General features: G+C 34.5%; 1 protein-coding gene across 5 annotated transcripts in view; it reads left to right on the forward strand.

The window, feature by feature from the left end:
• Positions 1-22,296, forward strand: part of CNTLN (centlein) — a 289,645-nt gene that overhangs the window by 254,067 nt on the left and 13,282 nt on the right. For all 5 annotated transcript variants that reach the window (XM_004765706.3, XM_013063112.2, XM_013063111.2 and 2 more), the window contains 3 exons: positions 621-758; positions 1,345-1,530; positions 20,988-21,173. In XM_004765706.3, coding sequence (XP_004765763.1) covers positions 621-758; positions 1,345-1,530; positions 20,988-21,173 — 510 coding nt within the window. The remainder of the gene's footprint in view (positions 1-620; positions 759-1,344; positions 1,531-20,987; positions 21,174-22,296) is intronic.

Consider the following 22,296-nt stretch of genomic DNA (forward strand, 5'->3'; position numbering starts at 1 on the left):
GAAGTTTAGGTTAGTAATGAAAGGAAACATAGTTAAAATTAGTAATGTATTATTAGGCAGACCACACATATGGCCAGAGATTTTTAAAAATCACTGTACTAATTCTTATGTTAAATTAAACTAAGCTTTGCTGTAATACTGTTTTCTCTTCAACATGTGATGATACCAGAATGTTGTTAAAAATGAAAGGGGTAGTATTGCAGGACAGCATTTTAAATCACAGAAGTAAAAAAGTTATAATATTTATGATTTTGATGAGTTTATTTTAATAGGGAAGATTTTTCTTCCCTGCCGTTGTTTCTGGAATGGCAAATTGTTTCCATTATTAAAAGTTGAAGTTGTTAAAAAAAAACCTTCATTCATACCTTTTCATACCTTTTTGTGCATTTTTCATTTTTTAATGATTTAAGGGTTTTTGTCTCATTTGTGATATAAGTTCTACAAACTTGCATTTGATATTGTGTATTTTTAAACTTTTATTTATTTAAATTTGATACCATTTATGAGAGAATAAAGAAATTAGACTTATTCATGAATTCGTTTGGTTTCTGTTTAAACAAATGGAGTTTATGACTAGGATGCCTTAACCGATAATAGTTACCTTTAGGCTTTTGCTATAGGTGAAGACACTAACTGAAGAATGTTCCAATAAGAAGGTATCAATTGATTCACTAAAGCAGAGACTCAGTGTTGCCGTGAAAGAAAAGTCACAGTATGAACAGATGTATCAAAAAACTAAAGAGGAATTAGAAAAAAAGGTACGCTTTTTGGACATGTTAGCTTAGAAATAGAATGTTATCGTATCTTTTAAATTTTTAAAGTCCTCATTTTTTTTCTCCCCAAAACTATTATGAGCAACTTAATTGTTTCAGATAACTGCAAAGTACATTTCTATCTCTACATGAAACAGAATTTGTTTAACATTAAAGGTAGTGCTATATTAGAGAAACAGATTTTGTGTCTTGATAATGTGTTTAAATGAACATTATTGTTAAGAACTGGCCTAAGTGGCTATAAATTTTTTGGATGCACTTAACCTTATAAACTAATTAAATATTTCTATTTGATTTGTGAGATCTTTTGCTCTAAAATAGTTTCCATGTCTTTAATGATGTCTTTATAATTTTTAGAAATATAAATAACTTTGATGATAAATATATGAGAATATGTGCACAGGATATTTTATTGAAAATAAATGAAAACAACCATCCATTTTAACCAAATGAAAATAAATACATAGAGAAAGAGAATCATGAAACCATTTTTTTACCTGACATGTATATCTAAGTCTTCCTGATATGTTTGTGAATGATTTTCTATTCTGTGATCACTGGTCTTCTGCAGGATGTCAAGCTTAGTCTCCTAGTATCAAAAATAAGTGAGACCGAAACTGCAATGGCAGAGATTGAAACGGCGGCATCTAAGCATCTTCAGGGATTAGCACTGCAAAGTGAGCAGGCCCTAGAAGGTGCACAGAAGAAGTTGTTGTTAGCCAATGAGAAAGTGGAAGAGTTCACCATCTTTGTAAAGGTTTGAATTACTTGTAGTTTACTAACTGTACTGTACTTCAGGAGAATAGTGACCTCCTTGAGATGATGTGGGAACACTCTGAAGCTTCTGCTTTCTGAAACCACAAAGCATCTTCTCCTACCCTACTTGCCACAGTGTTTAAAATTTGTCTCGAAAAGGTCTTGTTTTACAGTTTGAGTTTAAATTTTTCCACCATATTTTTAATATTCTTAATATCAATTCAGTTATGAATCGTAATAATCTTGTAATCAAGACAGGTTTTGAGATGAAAGAATTAAGTCATTTATGTACTCTATTCTTTTGAAAATCCAGCAAGGACAATCAGAAACTTGCCCCAGATCTACTGAAATTCAAAGACATCTGAACCCCAGTCCATAGCCCATTAAACATGGAATGGATAGAGGAATGGTAAATGACTTAGCAGAACAAAAGGAAGACAAATCAAAGTGCCTGCAAAGGCTGTACTTACTGTCCAGAAATTATCTGACAGATGAGGAACCCCAGAGAGGCTCAGTCATTGGCTACACAAGGAACTACGATGTGGGGGACGGGTTTGTTCAAAAGTCCTTCTAAGGAGCTTTTCTGGCATCTGGTCTGTGCTTTTGCCCCAATACTCAGACAGTATTCCTCCCTTAGCTCTTCTGGGAAAATCAAGGAGGAACAGCTCTGGTTTCAGAGTTACTAGGCACTATGGACCAGGAATCTGGTGATTGCTCTGCTCCTTTAGTCCCACCATGAGTTGCTTATACCGCCTTTTGGTGCCTTTTATCCCATCTCATATTATAGCTAGCAAATGGATCTCTTGCCGCCAGGTAGATGATGAGTTTCTTAAAGTGAAGGACAGTGTTTTATCAATCTCCACCTCCACAACATCTACAGGTACCTCACAGAATAGTCCACTTGTGGTCATGATCACTACCTAATCAAACTATATTTCTATTAGAAATAGGAAATTTTAATGTAGTTCTTTGGCCTTTCAAAATAAGCACCAAAACAATGTGATTATGGTGGGAAAGTGTCTTGACCTTCTCTCTTTTCTCCTGAAATCACAGTGTTCTGTTTTGTTTTGTTTGTTAGCAGTCTTTGATGAGCTTGATTTACTTGTGCTACTTGATGGCATGCGTGATTAAAAACTGGCATATCATGTACCACAAAGCTGTAGTAATCAAAACAGTATGATACAGTATGATACTGGCACAAAAATAGACACATAGATCAGTGAAACAGCAAGGAAAGCACAGAAATAAACCTGAAATTACATGGTTAATTAATCTTTGAAAAAGGAGGCAAGAATATGCAATGGAAAAAGCCAGTCCCTTCGAGAAATGGTGTTGGGAAAATTGTACAGCTACATACAGAAGAATGTAACTGGGTGACCATTTTCTTACACCATGCACAAAAACAAACTCAAAAGGGATTAAGGACCTAAAGGTGAGACCTAAAACCACAGAAATCCCAGAAGACAACATAGGCGGTAATTTCTCTGACATCAGCCATAGCAGTGTTTTTCTAGATATGTCTCCTGAGGCAATGGAAACCAAAGCAAAAATAAACTGTTGGGACTACATCAAAATAAGTTTCTGCACAGCAAAAGAATTAACAAAACTAAAAGACAACCATTGGAATGGGGAAGATATTTGCAAATGATATCTGATAAAGGGTTCCTATCCAAAATATATAAAGAACTTATAAAACTCAACACCCCCAAAACAAATAACCCAATTAAAAAATGAGTATGAGACATGAACAGACATTTCTCCAAAGAAGACATACAGATGGCCAGAAGGCACATGAAAAGATGGCTCATCATCACCAATCATCAGGAAAATGCAAATCAAAACCACAGTGCAGTGTCATCTCACACCTGTCAGAATGGCTAAAATCAAAAATACAAAAAACAAGTGTTGGTGAGGATGTGGAGAAAAGGAACTGTTTTGCAGTTTGGGTGGGAATGCAAACCGGTATAACCACTGTGGAAGACAGTATGGTGGTTCCACAAAAAATTAAATATAGAACTACCCTATAATCCAGCAGTCTTACAACTGGGTATTTACCCCAAAAATATGAAAACACTAATTTGCAAAGATCTATGTACCCCTATGTTTATTGCAACCATATTTATAATAGCCAAATCACAGAAGCAGCCTAAGTGTCCATCAGTGGATGAATAGACAAAGAAGATGTAGCACATACATATACAATGGACTGTTACTGAGCCACAAAAACGAATGAGATCGTGACATTTGCAACAACATGGATGGATATAAAGTATAATGCAAAGCGAAGTCAGTCAAAGGAAGACAAATACCGTATGATTTCACTTACCTGAGTAATTTAAGAAACAAAACAAGTGAAAAGAGAGAAAAAGAGACAAACCAAAAAAACAGATTTTATCTATAGAGAACAAGCAGATGGTTACCAGAGGGGAAGTGGGTGGGAGGATGGATGAAATCGATCAAGAGGATTAAGAGTACACTTATGACAAGCATTGTCGAATCACTATATTATAGGCCTGAAATGAATATGACACTGTATGTTAACTATACTGGTATTAAAATTGAAAGAAACTGGTATAACACAGCAGTAGAAATTTATTTCAATATATGAAATATTTTCAATCCATGGAATTTTTATAAAGTGAAATTTTAAACTACAGAATCACATAACATCACTACTTACTGTCTCTTTCGCGAATAACCCCCCTGTTATTTGAATCACTCAGTTAAATTTGCCACATATATATATATGTGTGTGTGCATATTCTAAAATATATTATTTTATATATTTTAATATGTTAGTGTTATCAAATCAGTTTTTTTTTCTGGTTTCTCTCTCTAGATTGGTAGGTAGTTTGGCATCTCCTAAGCCCCCCGTAGAGACTTCTCTGCTCAACATAGAGTATTTTTAAATCCACTTACCTCCATAGGTATTGATCTTATTTTTAAGAAGTAACATTCCTGAACTTATAGATTGAATATAAGATGGCAGATAACTGGATCTTATGTATAATGTCATATTCTTCATTCCTCTAAAAATAGGAGCTTATGATATTTTATGCCATGTTAGTAGTACCCCATTTAGAACAAATCCCTTACTTTGTTTCTTTGGAAATCATAGATACCTTGGGAGTTTTCTCATTTTAAAAATATCTACAAAATGAATGGAATAAAACATTTTTTTTTCTGTTTTATCTCTTTTAACAAAGGTTTCGATGGATATAAAGTCAAACCAATAAACCTTGCCTCAGAGGACCCCAAATGATTGCAGAGTATTAATTTTAGTGAACGTAATTTACCTTTTTCAGATTTAAAAATGTTGTTTCTTCCAAATACTTGTTGAATAGTCTCACTCTTTAATTTCTGATAGCACTCTCATTGAATATTGTCATTACTTATTATGTAAAACCATTTTTATTATGACTTTTGGCTTCATAAGCCTTTGTTTTTTGTTTTCTGTTCAAATTAGGGTTTTGTTTGTTACAGTTTTAGCCAAGATATAAAATATGAAATAATTATAAGATTTATTTAAATGCCAATTATTGGTTTTTTTCTGAAATATTCTTTGAATGTGTCCTTTTGATTTTTTATTTATTTTTAAAGATTTTATTTATTTATCTGGCAGAGAGAGACACAAAGTGAGAGAGGAAACACAAACAAAGGGGGAGGGAAAGAAAGAAGCAGGCTTCCTGCTAAGCAGGGAGCCCAATGCAGGGCTTGATCCCACGACCCCGGGATCACGATCTGAACCAAAGGCAGATGCTTAATGACTGAACCACCCAGGTGCCCCAGAATGTGTCCTTCTTAAAAAGAATTGATAACCAAAAGTTTTAAAAATAGAAAAATGAATTTTATAATTACATATCTGATTATTATAGACGATGAAGTTTCATGACCTTCATGATATTATAATGGGTATACTTCATCACAGAAAATAATTTGGCAAAAATTATCCTTTAAAAAGCAAGGTTTTTATTTTTGTCCAAGGATTTGAATGATATTTAATGATTAAGTAAGTAATTTCTAATTGTTGAAGAATGACATACTAATCCTTCATATTTTTCATCAACAATGATGTAGAGTATAAATGTCTTAATAGATAAATTAAGAATTGCTGTGGTTTCATGTCATTGTAATTTGAGTTTATATTTATTTTTATATTTATATTTATTTATATTTATATTATATATTTAATTTATATATAATATATTATACTTATATTTATATTTACTTTATTTTTATTATTATATTTATATTAAAGATGATATAATAGGAAAAGATAAAAGAGATCGATAAGCCATTTTTAGTACTCTTTCAGAACCTTTCCACTTAGTTTCCATTTGGTATTGGATTACCTGTCTTAGAATCAACTGATTTTATTGCCTTTGAATAACATGCATAATTTAGGGCCCTAAATTTATTGCATCAGAGTCTTGGTGAGGGTGGGGCCCAAAAAGCTGAATTTAACAAGTTAAGTGATTATTATGCATAATACAGTTTTTAAAACACTTCCTTCAATTGTTTTTTATCAACTGAATCTATATATGAGTTGGTGTTTAATCAAAGCCTAGTGGTAATTTGAAATTTGTTTTTCTTCACTGTGATTTAGAGCCAGTGTGTAGTTGATACTGGCACTATTTCTGCTGCTTAATCCATTTTTCTAATAAAGGACAACCAGCAACTAATGCCAAACCAGAAACATTGGCAAAGACTGGACATTTGGTTCTGAGGAATGAGAGGACTACCATCCTTCTCTTCTTTGCACACATGGCCCTAGGACCATGTGGAAATGCCGAGGAGCCACTATCTGAGGCTATATACTATCAGTGACTTACTAAATTTTTACTCTGCTAGAGATCAGCTTTTGGAATATTTAAGACCTTTCATAGTTTGGCACCATTGTGCCTAGAATCTAATCTTCCCACTACTCTCCAACTTTCCCCCATACTGTGTTCATTCCTGCCTTCGCACACGTTCTCCTTCCCTTATTCATTATCCCCAAAGCATTGGCAATAGCATGTTAATAAGACTCATTCAGTTCTCAAAGATTTTAATTTAATAAATAAATTTCATATTTAATATAAATTTCTTATTTATATAAATATATATTTAATATTTATTTAATAAATAAGATTGAAATGTATTGATTGTATATCTGGCTCAAGAATAGTACTAGGGGAACCTGGGTGGCTCAGTGGGTTAAAGCCTCTGCTTCGGCTCAGGTCGTGATCTCAGGGTCCTAGGATGGAGCCCCATGTCGGCCTCTCTGTGCAGTGGGGAGCCTGCTTCCCTCTCTCTCTCTCTGCCTGCTTCTCTGCCTACTTGTGATCTCTCTCTTTCTCTGTTGAATAAATAAATAAAATTTAAAAACAAGAAAAAGAATGGTAATAGACACATAATCACTGATTAGATTGAAAACTCTGTGAAGGCAAGAGCTGGGCACATTCCTTAAAGAGCATGAAGAATGTACACAGTTCCTACATGGAACATTGTGATCACCAGGACTCATTCTGTACAGAGATTATTAGGGTATCATATAAACAGAAGTACTTAATAAATATTATTACTAGTATTAATAGCAACAATGTTTGTTCTGGCCCTGTTGTGGAATGTATTCCCTTTAGTCTATGCATTTTTCACAGGGCACAACCAGATAAGAGAAGAGGTGGAGTGACCATCTGTTCTAGATCTAGTCTTGAATATGGAATTTTGCCCAGGGGTGAAATCAAGCGCTTTGAGCATGTGTGCTGGGTGTATGTGGCAGAGCTGAGACTTTAAATCCGCTTAGTAACTGAATAAAACACACGAGGGAAAATTTCTAGAAGTATTTGCTCAGTTTGATTGAGCCCTGATACAGGCTTGTTAATGTGCTTATATGTGTGAGTCATACGCCAGATTCTAGCTTCTCAGTGGTTTTTGTTAGCTCTGAAATAAATATCAGCGAAAGAACAACATTTAGCTGGAAGCTTAAATCATTTAATTACCAATATGTGCTTGCTTTGGAAAGATTTAGTAAGATGGGCATATAAATTTCTTGCTTCTTTAATGAGAACATTTGTGGAGCACTATAATTTTATTTTTATATGTACAGTTTGTTCATACTTAGGCACTGATCTACTCTCTTAGTTATGATTTTTTTCTGTTCTCTTTTCCCAACTTTAATGAGTTAGAATTGACATCTCACACTGTATAATTTAAGGTGTACAGTGTGATGATGTGGTATATGTATATATTGTGACATGTTTACCATAATAAAGTTAGTTAACACAACCATCACACCTCACATAATTAAGATTTTGTTGTTGTTGTTGTTGTTATGGTAAAGAAATTTAATATCTACTCTTATAGCAACTTTCAAGTATACAATACAGTTTTGTTAACTGTAGTCCCTATGCTGTACATTACACCCTGGAATTTATTTTTCTTACAACTGGTTATCTGTACCCTTTGACCAGTGTCTCCTTCCTCCACCACTTAGCCCCTGGAAACCGCTGTTCTACTCTTCTGCTTCTATGAATTCAGATTTTTTAGATTCCACAGGTAAGAAGCATCATATGGTATTTGTATTTCTCTGTCTGACTTATTTCACTCAGTATAGTGGCTCTCAAGGTCCATTCATGTTTTCACAAATGGCAAGATTTCCTCCTTTTATGGCTCTATAGTACTCCATTGCATATGCATATGCAATGGAGTATTATAGATGGAAGAAAACAATATATATATGAAATATATGAATGAAAGAAATTATATATATGATATTATACACACACACACACACACACATACATATATAATGTTTTCTTTCATCTATTCATCCATCCATCAATGGATCTGAACCCTGAGGTTGTTTTCATGTCTTAGCTATTGTGAGGAATGCTGCAGTGAATATGAGAAGGCAGATATTTCTTTCAGATCCTGCTTTCATTTTCTTTGGCTATATTTCCAGAAGTGAACTTGCTACATCATATGGTAGTTCTACTTCTAATTTTTTAAGGACCTCTATATTTTTTTCCATAATGGCTGTACCGATTTACATTCCCACCAAGTGTGCACAGGTTCCCTTTTGGTTCCATCCTTGCCAACATTTGTTATCTCTTACCTATTTGGTAATAGCCATTCTAACAGGTGTGAAGTGATATCTCATTTGATTTTGGTTTGCATTTTCCTAATGGTTGTTGGGACTGAGTACCTTTTTATGTACTTGTTGGCCATTTGTATGCATTCTTTGGCAAAAGGCTTATTCTGATGCTTTGCCCATTTTAAATTGGATTGTTTGGGTTTTTGCTATTTATTTGTATAAAGTTTAAAATTGGGAAGTATGATGCCTCAAGTTTTGTTCTTTCTCAAGATTGCTCTGACTAATCAGTCTTTTGTAGTTCCATATAAATTTTAAGATTTTTTTTTTAATTTGTGAAAAAGTGCTATTGGAATTTTGATAAGGATGCCATTGAATCTAAAGATGGCTTTGGGTAGTATGGCCATTTTAACAATATTAATTCTTCATGAGTATGGGTTATCTTTCCATTTATTCACATTTTCTTCAGTTTCTTTCATCAGTGTCTGATAGTTTTCAGTATATAGACCTTTCACTTCCTAGGTTAAATTTATTAGATTTTATTGTTTAGGGCTGCTATTGGAGATGGGATTATTTTATTTTTTTTTAAGGATTTTATTTATTTATCTAACAGAGATCACAAGTAGGCAGAGAGGCAGGCAGAGAGAGACAGGGGAAGAAAGCTCCCCACTGAGCAGAGAGCCTGACGTGGGGCTCGATCCCAGGACCCTGAGACCATGACCCAAGCCGAAGGCAGAGGCTTAACCTGAGCCACCCAGGCGCCCCTATTTTCTTTATTTTTTAATCAATGTTTTGTTGTTAGTGTATAGAAACACAATTAATTTTTAAATGTTGATATCGTATCCTATAGCGTACTGAATTTGTTGGTTAGTTTTGATGATGTTTTGGTGGAGTCTTTAGGATTTTCTATATATAATATCATGTCATGGGCAAATGAAGACTGTTTTACTTCTTCCTTTCTGATTTGGATGTCTTTTATTTCTTTTTGTTCCTTAATTGGTCTAGCTAAGACTTCCAGTACTGTGTTGAATAGGAGTGGTGACAGTGGCATCCTTGTCTTGTTACCAATCTTAGAGGGAAAGCTTTCAGCCTTCCATATGATTTTAGCTGTGGGCTTGTCATATAGGACCTTTATTATGTTGAGGTATGTTCCTTCTATACCCACTTTGTTGAGAGTTTTTATCATGACAGGATGTTGAATTTTGTTAAATGCTTCTTCTGCATCTACTGGGATGATTGTATGATTTTTATCCTTCATTCATTTAATGTAGTATGTCACATTTATTGATCTGCATATGTTGACCCATCCTTGCATCCCAAGGATAGATCCCACCTGATTATGTGGTATGATCTTTTTAAAGTACTGTGAAAATTTGTGCAGGAGAAATGCAGTGGTTAAATCTTCAGGGAGGCACGAGGGCTGTCCTGGTCATCAGTTTCTTCAGCAGCAAAAACTGATGAGGTCCTTTGCAGGACAGGCCACTGTGAACTGAGGTTGCGCCTGCTTGCATGGCTGACACTGCTATCCCTAGCTCTTCTTCCTTGTTCCAAGCCATCTCCGAACATCTCGGTTGAGCCAGTCTCTGGGTGAGATGAAATTGCAGCAGGTCCTTCATGCAGTGCATCAGAAGTCTAGGGAAGCTAGTTGCTCACCTTACTCTTTCTTCTCCAGGGAGGGGAAGGAACTGTTGAAACTTGGAGTTCCCTCTCTGTGCTGAGCCACACCAGCCTGGGTGATAGGCTGATACAAGCAAAGTGAAGCTGTCCTTTTCTTTTATGTTTGTTTATTTTCAGGTTTTTGTCCCACTGTGTTTTGGGACTTTAAAAGGAAGGCATATGCCCTCTCCTTCTCCTTTCCTTGATATTACTGGCAAAAATTTAGTTATGGTGGTGAGCCACCTAAGACTATTGAGACAAAAGCAATATTGACTTAGGAATAAAGCACAGATGCCTCTTTCATTGCTACTATTAATATTTGTCCTACAGATTCTTGTAAATGCAAATACACAAGAAAAGTTTATAATTATGGGATAATACAACCAAAATGTGATTGTCCGTCACGGGTTTTTAGACACAGAAAGTCCAAGAGAATCAACTCATTAACTACTAGAACTAACCAGATAATTCAGCAATAAGGTCTAAACAAGGTCAACAAATGAAATAAAGTGGACTTCACAAGTAATAATATATTTTAAAATGCTATTTTTAAATTTCTGTTTATAGTAACAAAACATGACTCTTAAATACCCAGAAATAAATCTTTCAAGAAATGCAAGAAACCTATAAATCAGAAGAAAAAACACTAAAAGCCATAAAACAGAACTAAGTAAATGGAAATAATTATTGTTTTCTGAATGGGAAGAATCAATACTGTATATGTGAGAGTTTATTCCAAAGTTAATCTAAATGGCATTGCAGTCCTAGATACTGACAAATTGATTCCAAAAGAATAGCTGAAAAGTAGGAATAAAAATGACTGATGAAAAAGAATGAACAGAGAGAGGAAGATTTTCCCTAACAAACACCAAAGCATGCTATAGGGTTATGGTTAATAAAACATCGTGATTACTGTAAAAATAGATGAATAGAACATTAGACAGGATAGAATTCCATCATTTCACATTCCCACCAATAGTGCACAAAGGTTTCAATTTCTCCACGTTCTTGCCAACACTTGTTATTTTCTGTATTTTTGATAGTAGCTGCCCTAATATTTGTGAGGTAACGTCTCAATGTATGAACTTTTTAAATATTTTATTCCATTTATTTAATCTAGACAAAAACAGTTTACACAATTTTCCCCTTCTGCCCATCCCCTTACCCCCACACCTCATGAAACCACCATCCTGTTCTCTGTATCTATGAGCTTGGTTTGGTTTTGCTTAGTTTCCACACATGAGGTCATATGGTATTTGTCTTTTTCTCTCTGACTTCTTTCCTTTAGCATAATGCTCTCAAGGTCCATCCATGTTGTCACAAATGGCAAGATTTCACTTTTTTAAATAGATGAATAGTATTCTATTGTGTATATATACACCAAAATTTCTCTGTTTATTCATCTATCGATGGGCATGTAGATTGTTTCCACATCTCAGCTATGCTAAATAAAGCTGAATTGAATGTAGGGGCACATAGATCTTTTCAAAATAGTGTTTTTGTTTCCTTTGGATATATATCCAAAAGTGGGATTGTTGGATCATGTGGTAGTTCTCTTTTTAATCTTTTGAGGAACCTCCATACTGTTGTCCATAGTGGTTGTACCAATTTAAACTCACACCAGCAGTACACAGGGGTACCTTTTTCTTCATATCCTCACCAGCCCTTATTTCTTGTCTTTTTCATTCTTTTTGGCTATGAGGTGATATCTCATTTTAGTTTTGATTTATATTTCCCTGATGATTAATGACATTGAGTTGTTTTAATGTACCTATCAGACATCTGCATATCTTCTTTGGAAAAAGGCCTTTTCATATCCTCTGCCTAATTTTTAATCAGATTGTTCGTTTTATGTTAAGTTGTATGAGTTCTTTGTGTATTTTGAATATTAGCCCTTATCAGATATGATTTCCAAATATTTTCTCCCATTCAAGAGGGTTTGCCTTTTCATTTTGTTTATGGTTTCCTTTGCTGTGCGGAAGTTTGTTTGTTTGAGGTAGTCCCACTTAAACACTTTTGGTGTCAGAATTTTTTTAAAAAAATCATCAAAACCTATATTAAGGAGTGTATTGCCTATGTTTTCTCTTTAAAGTGTTATGGTTCAGGTCTTAACTTCGCTCTTTAATCCATTTTCAGTTAATTTTTGTGTATGGTGTTAGATAGTGGTTGGGTTTCATTCTTCTGCATACGACTGTCCAATTTTCCCAACACCATTTATTGAAGAGACTATTGCTTCTCCAATTTTATTCTGATCTCTCATCATAAATTAATTGACCAGGTATTTATGGGTTTATTTCTGGTATCTATATTCCATTCCATTGAACTGTGTGTCTGTTTTATGCCAATACCATATTGCTTTGATTACTGTAGTTTTGTAATATAATTTGGAATTGGGGAACATGATACTTCCACCTTTGTTCTTTTTTCTGAAGATTTGCTTTGACTATTTGGAATCTTTTGCAGTTCAATGCAATTTTAGGATTGTCCTATTTCTGTGAAAAATGCTATTGAAAGTTTGATTGGGATTGCACTGAATCTATACATTGGTTAATGTGGACATTTTAACAATATTAATTCTTCCAATCCATTACCATGAAATATCTATCCATCTATTTCTATCTTCTTCAATTTATTTCATTAATGTCTTACAGTTTTCAGTGTATAAGTCATTCACTTTATTCATTACATATATTCCTAGGCATTTTATTCTTTTTGATGTACTTATAAATGGGATTTTTTTCATAATTTTTCTTTCTTATACTTCATTATTAATGTAAACAACAGTGACTTGTTTTTGTGTATTGATTTTGTATCTTACAACTTTACTGAATTTGTTGGTTAGTTCTAGCAGCTTTTTGATAGAATGGTTAGGATTTTCTATATATAATATCATGTCATCTACAAATAGTGAGAGTTTTACTCTTCCTTCCCAATCCAGATGCCTTCCCCCACCCCTAATTTCTCTGGCTGGACTTCCAATACTATGTTGAATAAAAATAACAAGAGTGGACATTTTTGTCTTGTTCCTGAGAGGAAAAGCTTTCAGCTTTTCACCTTTGAGTATGACCTTAGCTGTGGGCTTCTCATATATAGCCTTTATAATTTTAAGGTACATTTTTTCTATATCTGCTTTGTTGAGAGTTTTTATCATAAACAGATGTTGAACTTTGTTAAATGCTTTTTCTGCATCTGTTTAGATGATCATACGGTTTTATCCTTTCTGTTGTTAATGTGGTATATCACATTAACGATTTGTGAATGTTGGGCCATCCTTGCATATATGGGAATAAATCCCATATTTACCATGGTATGTGATCCTTTTCATGTATTGTTGAATTCAGGTTGCTGATACTTTGTTGAGGATTTTTGCTTGTATGCTCATCAGGAATATTGGCCTGTAATGTGTGTGTATATGTGCTGGAGGGGATATCCTTTTGTGGTTTTGGTATCAGGGTAATACTGGCCTCATAAAATATGTTTGGAAGAATTTGACCCTCTCCTACTTTTTGAAAGAGTTTTAGAAGAATTAGTATTAATTCTTAGTCGAATGTGAAACCATTTGGTTTTGGACTTTTGTTTGCTGAAAGGTTTTGCTCACTGTTTCAGTCACCTTGCTAGTAGTCAGTCTGTTTAGATTTTCCATTTTGATTTAGTTCTGGTAGGTTGTATTGTTCTAGGAATTTATTCATTTCTTCTGGGTTGTCTTAACTCATTGGCTTATAATTGTTCATAGTCTCTTATGATCATTTCTATTTCTCTGGTATCAATTGTAGCATCTCTTTTATTTCTGATTTATTTTCATCCTTTCTTTTTTTCCTGATGAGTCTAACTAAAGGTTTGTCAATTCTGTTTATCTTTTCAAAGAACCAGCTCTTAGTTCCATTGATCTTTCTTATTGTCTTTTTAGTTTCCATTTATGTCTTCTCTAGTCTTTGTTATTTCTTTCTTTATAGTTTCCTTGGACTTCATTTGTTTTTTGCTTTCTAATTCCTTGAGGTATAAAGTTAGTTCTTTATTTGACACTTTCCTTGTTTCTTGAAGTGGGCATTTATCACTATGAACTTTTATTTTAGTTTTAGTTTTAGTTTTTAGAAAGCATACACAAGGTGGGGAGCAGGAACAGAGAGAGAGAGAATCTCAAGCAGGCAGTGCAGAGTGGAGCCTGATGCAGGGCTCAGTCTCATGACCCTAAGATCATGACTTAGTCAGAAATCAAGAGTCAAAACCTTACCTTAGCCAACTGAGCCACCCAGGTGACCCTGAGCTTTCTTTTTAGAACTATATTTGCTGCATCCCATAAATTTTGGTATTACATTTCCATTTTCATTTGTCTCAAGTTATTTTTTTTTATTTCTCTTTTGATTTCTTCATTGGCCCTTTGGTTATTCAGTAGCATATTGTTTAAACTTCATATATTTTTTGATTTTCCAGTTTTCTTCATGGAATTAATTTCTAGTTTCATATCATTGTGATCAGAAAAGATGTTTGATATGATTTCAATTCTCTTAAATTTATTAAGTTTTGTTTTGTGGTCTGACATGATGTATCTTAGAAAATCTTCCATGTGCACTTGAGAAGAATGTGTATTCTGTTGCTTTTTGGATGGGATGTTTTGCAAATATTTGTTAAATACATTTGGTAGTATGTCATTTAAGGCTAATGTGTCCTTATTGATTTTCAATATGGATAACCTATCCATTGATATAAGGGGTGTTAAAGTCCCCTACTTTTATTATGTTACTGTCTATTTCTTCCTTTAGGTCGATTAATATTTGTCTTATATATTTAGATGATTTGAGGTTGGGTGCATAAATATTTAAAAATCATGTCCTCTTGTTAGATTAACCTTTATCAAACCTTTATCATTATGTAACACACTTCTTCATCTTTTACTGCAGTCTTTGTTTAAAGTCTGTTTTATCTGATGTAAATGTAGCTACTCCAGCTCTCTTTTGGTTTCCATTTGCGTAGAATATCTTTTTCCATCTTCTTACATCTAAAGTTTGTCTCTTGGAGGAGATATGATGAGGGTGGTTTTTTCCATTTAGTCAAAATAGTCTTTTGATTGGAGAATTTAGTCTACTTACATTTAAAGTAATTATTTGTAGATTTGTGGTTATTGCTATTTTGTTAATTGTTTTCTAGCGGGTTTTGTAGTTCCTTTCTTGCTTACTTTCTTTGTGGTTTCATGACTTTCTTCATATATAAGGCATACTTATACTCTTTTGTATTTACCTTTTGTGAATTTACTATAGCTGTTTTTTCTTGTGCTTACTTACATGAGTCTTACATATAAGAGTTTATATCTATAACAGTCTGTTTTATTTTGGTAACAACTTATGTTTGATCCCATTATAAAGTGTAACATTTTTATTCTCAGTCCATGTGTTTGTTTGTTTGTTTGTTTGTTTTAAAGATTTTATTGATTTATTTGACAGAGATCACAAGTAGGCAGAGAGGCAGGCAGAGAGAGAGACCGGGAAGCAGGCTACCCACCAAGCAGAGAGCCCAATGCAGGGCTCAATCCCACAACCCTGGGATCACGACCTGAGCCGAAGGCAGAGGCTTTAACCCACTGAGCCACCCAGGCGCCCCCATGTTTTGTTTTTGATGCCACATTTTACATCTTTTTATCTTTGTATCCCTTTACTAATTTTTGTAATAATAGCTGTTTTTACTACTTTTGTTTTGTAACATTCATACTAGCTTTGTAAGTAACTAATTTTTGTAAGTAACTAATCTGTGGTTTTGATTTGCATTTCTCAGGTGAGACATGATTCTTAATGTAGATAATCCTAAAGATTTATAAAGCACCTAGTAATATTAACAAGAGAGTTTAACCATTTCATGCAATATAAGGTCAAAGTACAAAAATCAAATGATTTTTATGTATTAGCAATAAACAGGAAATGAGAAAGAAAATTTTCAACTTACAATAGTATTAAACAAATTCTTTAAATAAATTCAGTACCAGATGTTGGAATGAATGTGGAGAATGGTGGTGCAAGATTTGGTGGAAAGCTCTAAAAGTTCTAATAAATAAAACATTCACCTACCATATGACTCAGCACTTCTACTTCTATGTATTTACCCAAGAGAAATGAAAACATGTGTACAAACATACAGACAAATATGTACAGCAAAATTTATAGCAATTTTTCTCATAATAATCAAGAACTGGAAATATTAGGGGAAAATGCATTTTGGAAAATTCTCTCTTGATTTTTGAGGGGTAAACTCATGATTACCCCACCTCTGTCCCTTGGAATCATGCAGCAGACAAGATTGAGAAACAAAAAATCAGCTCCTTTTGACAGTCAATGTAGATCAGAACTGAAACTCTGTATTTCAGAATACATGGAAGAACTGAAAAAGAGGTAAGATTGGTGAAAGCATGCAAAGGACACAGAAATAAGACACCATGTAAAGAAGTCTTAGGTCCTCCAGACCTCTGAAAGATCAAGACCTCTTAAAAGATGGAAGTTCACATGAGGTACAAATCCAATATCCCCTATTTGCAACAGTGGAACAGGTCGACAGTGGTTTTTGATAGCCATCCTAGAACTGGTTTGCTTCCATAAGGAAAGAAGGCTTAATGAAAAATAACAAAGACAAGGAATATCTGAAGGAGCCCGCTTGTCTCAGAACATCCAAGAAAAGAGATTCCTTACATTGTGAAACAAAACAAAACAAAAGGCAAGCAAATCATAACAAATTACCTGGCAAATGGAATTCATCAAAAAAAAAAAAAATTGAAGTAGTATGTAAAATTTCACTAGCCTGGAACATACCACAGGACTTTCTTCTGTGTAACTTTCTATAATTAAATGATGTAGGAAAAAATCTTCTCCTTCAAAACTGAGTCCAGAGAAATGAACCAACACAGTATCTATGCAAATGTAATAGAGTAAGAATGGAGAAAGAAAAAGTAAGTGGCAGGAAAATAAGTCTCACCACAGATAAGTTGCCACAAAGCAGCTGAAAATTTTGAGTATAAATTTGAAATATTAATGAAATAATTTCCTCTAAAAAGCCCATGTTTAACGTGGAATTAAATGTAAGAATTTAGGGAAAAGATGCTGAGACATAGGAGCAGATGGAAGCAAGATAGCAGGCAAAGCAGGGAAGTAAAATAAAAGAAATTATCTCATGAAATACATATATTGCTGGTCTCATATAAATGTGTATGTGTCAACAATTATAGTTTGGGTGTGGAAGGAATTGCCTAGGAAGAGGCATCAGAGAAAACTCTAGAGTATGAAGAATTTGTGTATCTTGAACAGGGTGATGGCTTTATACATTGTCAAAGCTCATTAAGCTAAACCCTTAAAATGTGTGTACTATTTCATTTATAATTTTGCCTCACTTAAAAAAATAAAGCATATTAGGGGGAAAAGGCTTTATGAAGCAAGTGACAGAGATTCAACATATGTATAATTGGAGTCTTCAAGGAACGAAACAAATAATGGAGCAGAACAGATATTGAACCTATAATTCAACAATAATTTCCCTCCAACAAATAAATAAGCTATCAAGAGCAATAAGCTAGAAAGAGAAAACTTTAAAATGATCCTAAGAAACACAAATAAAGAGTTAACGGGAAGGGAACACCGTGGTCTTCAATTAGGAAGACTCAGCATGCTAAAAGCTACCCTGACATGGATGGAATTTAACATGATTGAAATAAAATTTTGTTTTTTACAGGGATTTGTTTTGTAGAGGGAGGGAAACTAGACAAAGTTCACATGGAGGTTCATATGGAAACCAAACAAGCAAAAATTACCAAGAAAAACCTGAAAAAGAAGGGTAGTAAGAGGGATTCCTAGCCCTGCCAGATGTTAACATTTATTATAAAGCCTTACTAGTTTAAATAAGTTATAAAGCCTCATTAATAAAAGAGAGATGGGACAAAAGAGAAAGTCCAGTCCCTGACCTAAACACATATGAGACCAGTGGGAGAAAGGTGAACTTTATTATTTTTTTTAAAGATTTATTTTATTTAAGAGAGACAGAGTGGGGCCAGGAGGGACAGAAAGAGACAGAGAGGGAGTCTTTTTTTTTTTTTAAGAATTTATTTATTTATTTGACAGAGATCAAAAGTAGGCATAGAGGCAGGCAGAGAGAGGAGGAAGCAGGCTCCCTGCTGAGCAGAGAGCCCTATGCGGGACTTGATCCCAGAACCCTGAGATCATGACCTGAGTCAAAGGCAGAGGCTTAACGCACTGAGCCACCCACGTGCCCCAGGGAGGGAGAGTCTTAAGCAGACTGTGTGCTGGGTCTGGAGCCCCATGCAGGGCTTGATATCACAATGATAAAGGCATGACCTGAGCTGAAGCCAAGAGTCAGACAATTATCTGACTGTGCCACCCACTCACCCTAGTTGAACTTTTTAATAAATGGTTGTAGGATGACTGATTTTATGTAATAATTTCTAAATGATGACAAATGGGTAAAAAACATATACAAATGAAAAATAAATTCTTACAAGTAACAGAAAAAAATTATGGTGAGAAAATGCATTTATATATGTATCTCGTTGTGGAGAATGCTTTTTGAAGTATCACACAAAATTCAAAAGTGAGAAAGAAAGGAAAATCATCATTGGATATTAAAAGCATAAGAAATATTTTTTCCAGGATGCCTCAGTTGGTTAAGCGTCTGCCTTCCACTTAGGACATTCTCCCACAGTCCTGGGATTGAGTCCCTTATCAGGTTCCTTGCTCGGCAGGGAAACTGCTTTTCGCTCTGCCTGCTGTTCCCCTTGCTTGTGTGCTCTCTCTGTCTCTGACAAATAAATAATAAATGCAGTCTTTTTTAAAAAATATTTTTTCCTTGGCATGAAACACTAATTACTGTGGAAAGAAAATACAAAGTATGAAAAAATTTGGATAGGCACAGTAGACAAATGTAATATCCAAATATGTGAACAACTCTGATAAATGATAAATTGCTAAGGACAACAGAAAAAAATGACCAGAGAAATGTAATTATCTCTTTTTTTTTTTCAATTATAACCAATTTATTGATATGGCAGTGAGAGCTATTAAGTCATTTAGAAAACAACTTCAGCTGTTAGTCACATAAAATATTTTCCTTGCAATGGGAACAAACTTACAATTTTCTTTATTACAACAATCTTGACCTTTTGTTTCCTCTGCTTTTTTTTAATATAATTTTTTATTTTTTATAAACATATTTTTTTTGAAGTCTAAATCTTATTTATTAAAATTATTTGATTAGAACACAATCCAAACTTTGATGCAAAAGGTACAGCTACTGAATAAGTCACAAACTTCTTAGCAACTTCAGCGGACACCGATTGTTGTCAACAATTAAAAATGCTATTTCATGGGATTCTTTTATCTGATTGTGAACTTCTAGAATATTTAGGCTTTGTTTCCTCAATTTTTATCCCCAGGGGTACAGGTCTGTGAATCACCAGGTTTACACACTTCACAGCACTCACCAAAACACATACCCTCCCCAATGTCCATAATCCCACCCCCTTCTCCCAAACCCCCTCCCTCCAGCAACCCTCAGTTTGTTTTGTGAGATTAAGAGTCACTTATGGTTTGTCTCCCTCCCAATCCCATCTTCTTTCATTTATTCTTCTCGTACCCACTTAAGCCCCGAGAAATGTAATTATCTCTTAAGGCTGATGTTCACCCTTTTTTTTTAAATCAGAGAAATGAAATTTAAAAATACAGTGGGAAAACAAACTAGTGAAATCCTAGATTGGTGTTCTGTTAATGGTGTGGAGATACAGATTCTTTCGTATTATCTTTGTGGAGGTGTATCTTGGACCATCTTGGAGAGGGAAAAGATTAAGTAACAGCTTTCAAAATTAGAGTTAGACAAATCCTTTCGTCCAGCAATTTCACTTCTAGAGATATATCCTAGAGATTTAAAATGTATACTTGATTTACTGTTATTTATTGCAACATTGCTTGAGCTGGCAAAAGATCAAAAAATAACCTAAACATTTAGCTAACCTGTTCTCTGATCACAAAGCCAGGCATTGAGGTCCAGAGCTTTGTCCACCCAGAGTAAGGGATGTCATTTCCTTATGCATGTGTTGGCATGATATGGACCAGCACTGATTCATGTCTTAAAGGCCTTTGTGAAGCAGGCCTAGGTTTCTAATTTTTTTAATCTTCATTGTTGTCTTGCCCACACATAATTTAATTACACATTTACCCAACTTGTCTTTATCAAGTCCTTGCAAAGTCCTTTCTGAGGGGGCGGGGGGGAGGTCCTTTCTGATCCAGTCTTAATAAAATAGAAACAACTCTCTCTCTGCAGCCGTATTTCCTCAGCTTATGTACGAAGTAAATCAATCATGTAAATAACCTTTACATGAATATACACACATTTAAGAATAAATAGGAATGACAGTTGGCATCAGCTCAGTGGGCTGGGGTGGTTGTGCTCTAGCGCGATGGAAAGTAGCCTGCCTGCTTCAAGCATTCACCAAGCAGGGGATCAGTTGGTAAATCTGAAAGGATTGGAGAGTTTGGTTAATCCAGCAGGTTAGTTAAGTATGCATTTAAGAGAACTTTTATTACACACAGACAATAAATAAAGAGCAATCTACTCTGTTCCAAAATAAATAAAATCCAAGTAATCCTAATAAGCCATGATTTGCTATATCTTTGCATTTTTGTATTGTGACTGCTTTGTCTTCATTTATGACTTCCATATGAGCCCACATTCTTTCCAATGCGTTGCAGGCTTTGGTCAAAGAGTTACAAAGTGATGTCCATGAGATAAGGCAACAAATTAGAGAGTTTCAAAAAATGCGAAAAAACAGGGATGCTCGCAAAACCTCAACCCATAAAGCCCAGACCTTGGCAGCTTCGATCCTGAACATTTCACGGTCAGATCTAGAGGAAATAATGGATACAGAAGATGAAATGGTAACATCATTTAAATATTTTTAACACATCAAATTTAAACACTTTTATTTGCTTTATAATTCTTAGAGTTTCATCTTCAAGATAATATTAATGAAGGTCAGCATAGTAAAATGCCTGTGAAAGTTAAATTGTGGCTGTTGACCAACTCAGAAAACATTTAGAGAAAATTCACTGTATTATACAGAAATAAGCCAGTACATAAAACCTTTAGAACAGCATGTTGGTTATGCAGATCAGTTATTCAAGTCATTTCCTGTCTCTTCTATTTTTTAAATTTAATCATACATCTTGTAAGCTAGTATTTTTAATTAAGCCAATTTGAATGGATTTGAAGACTTTTCTTCCTGTACGAGCAAAAGTAGTACATATATTGACTTTCCTAGCTAAATTCAAAATTATTGCTGATCAAGTTAAAGAAAAAAATACATTTATGGATTTAAGTTGGGTGAAGTACTCCTGTCTGCGTGAATTTATGTGCATGTCGATCTGGGTCATCAGTGACAGTTCTGTTCTCCTGGGGAGGCCACTGCATTTTACACATAGTCATGACCTCTTAGATAGCAGAACCTTATCCTGTGTCCAGTCTTCTGTGAAACCTGAGGGCGATACTCACTCCTTTTTTCCTAATAAGTCTCTGGACTTTGACACATGAATATTAGATTTGGTTGTTTGGAAACAATAAAGAGATGATGGCACTATGAATAAGTACAATGATAGATTTATTTATTTTTTTTAAAGATTTTATTTATTTATTTGACAGGCAGAGAGGCAGGCAGAGAGAGAAAGAGAGAGAGGGAAGCAGGCTTCCTGCGGAGCAGGGAGCCCGATGCGGGGCTCGATCCCAGGACCCTGAGATCATGACCCAAGCCGAAGGCAGCAGCCCAAACCACTGAGCCACCCAGGCGCCCCAAAATGATAGATTTAAATGTTTGTATGAGAACATCCTCCAGCCCCCCATCAGCTGCTCAAAAAACTTCTAAAGAAAATAATGAAAACAGAAAAACTTCTGGAGTAGAGCAGATCTATGATTTGCCAAGGTTTTAAAACTGCCAAGAATTCTTAGAAAAGAGGTCAAAGGAATCCTGCAGAGATGATTTTCATCCTGTGGGTGAATAGGATAGTG

Source organism: Mustela putorius, unplaced genomic scaffold (genome assembly GCF_011764305.1).
Source record: "Mustela putorius furo isolate JIRA1106 unplaced genomic scaffold, ASM1176430v1.1 tig00000421_pilon_pilon_pilon, whole genome shotgun sequence".
In the NCBI taxonomy this organism is placed as follows: Eukaryota; Metazoa; Chordata; class Mammalia; order Carnivora; family Mustelidae; genus Mustela; species Mustela putorius.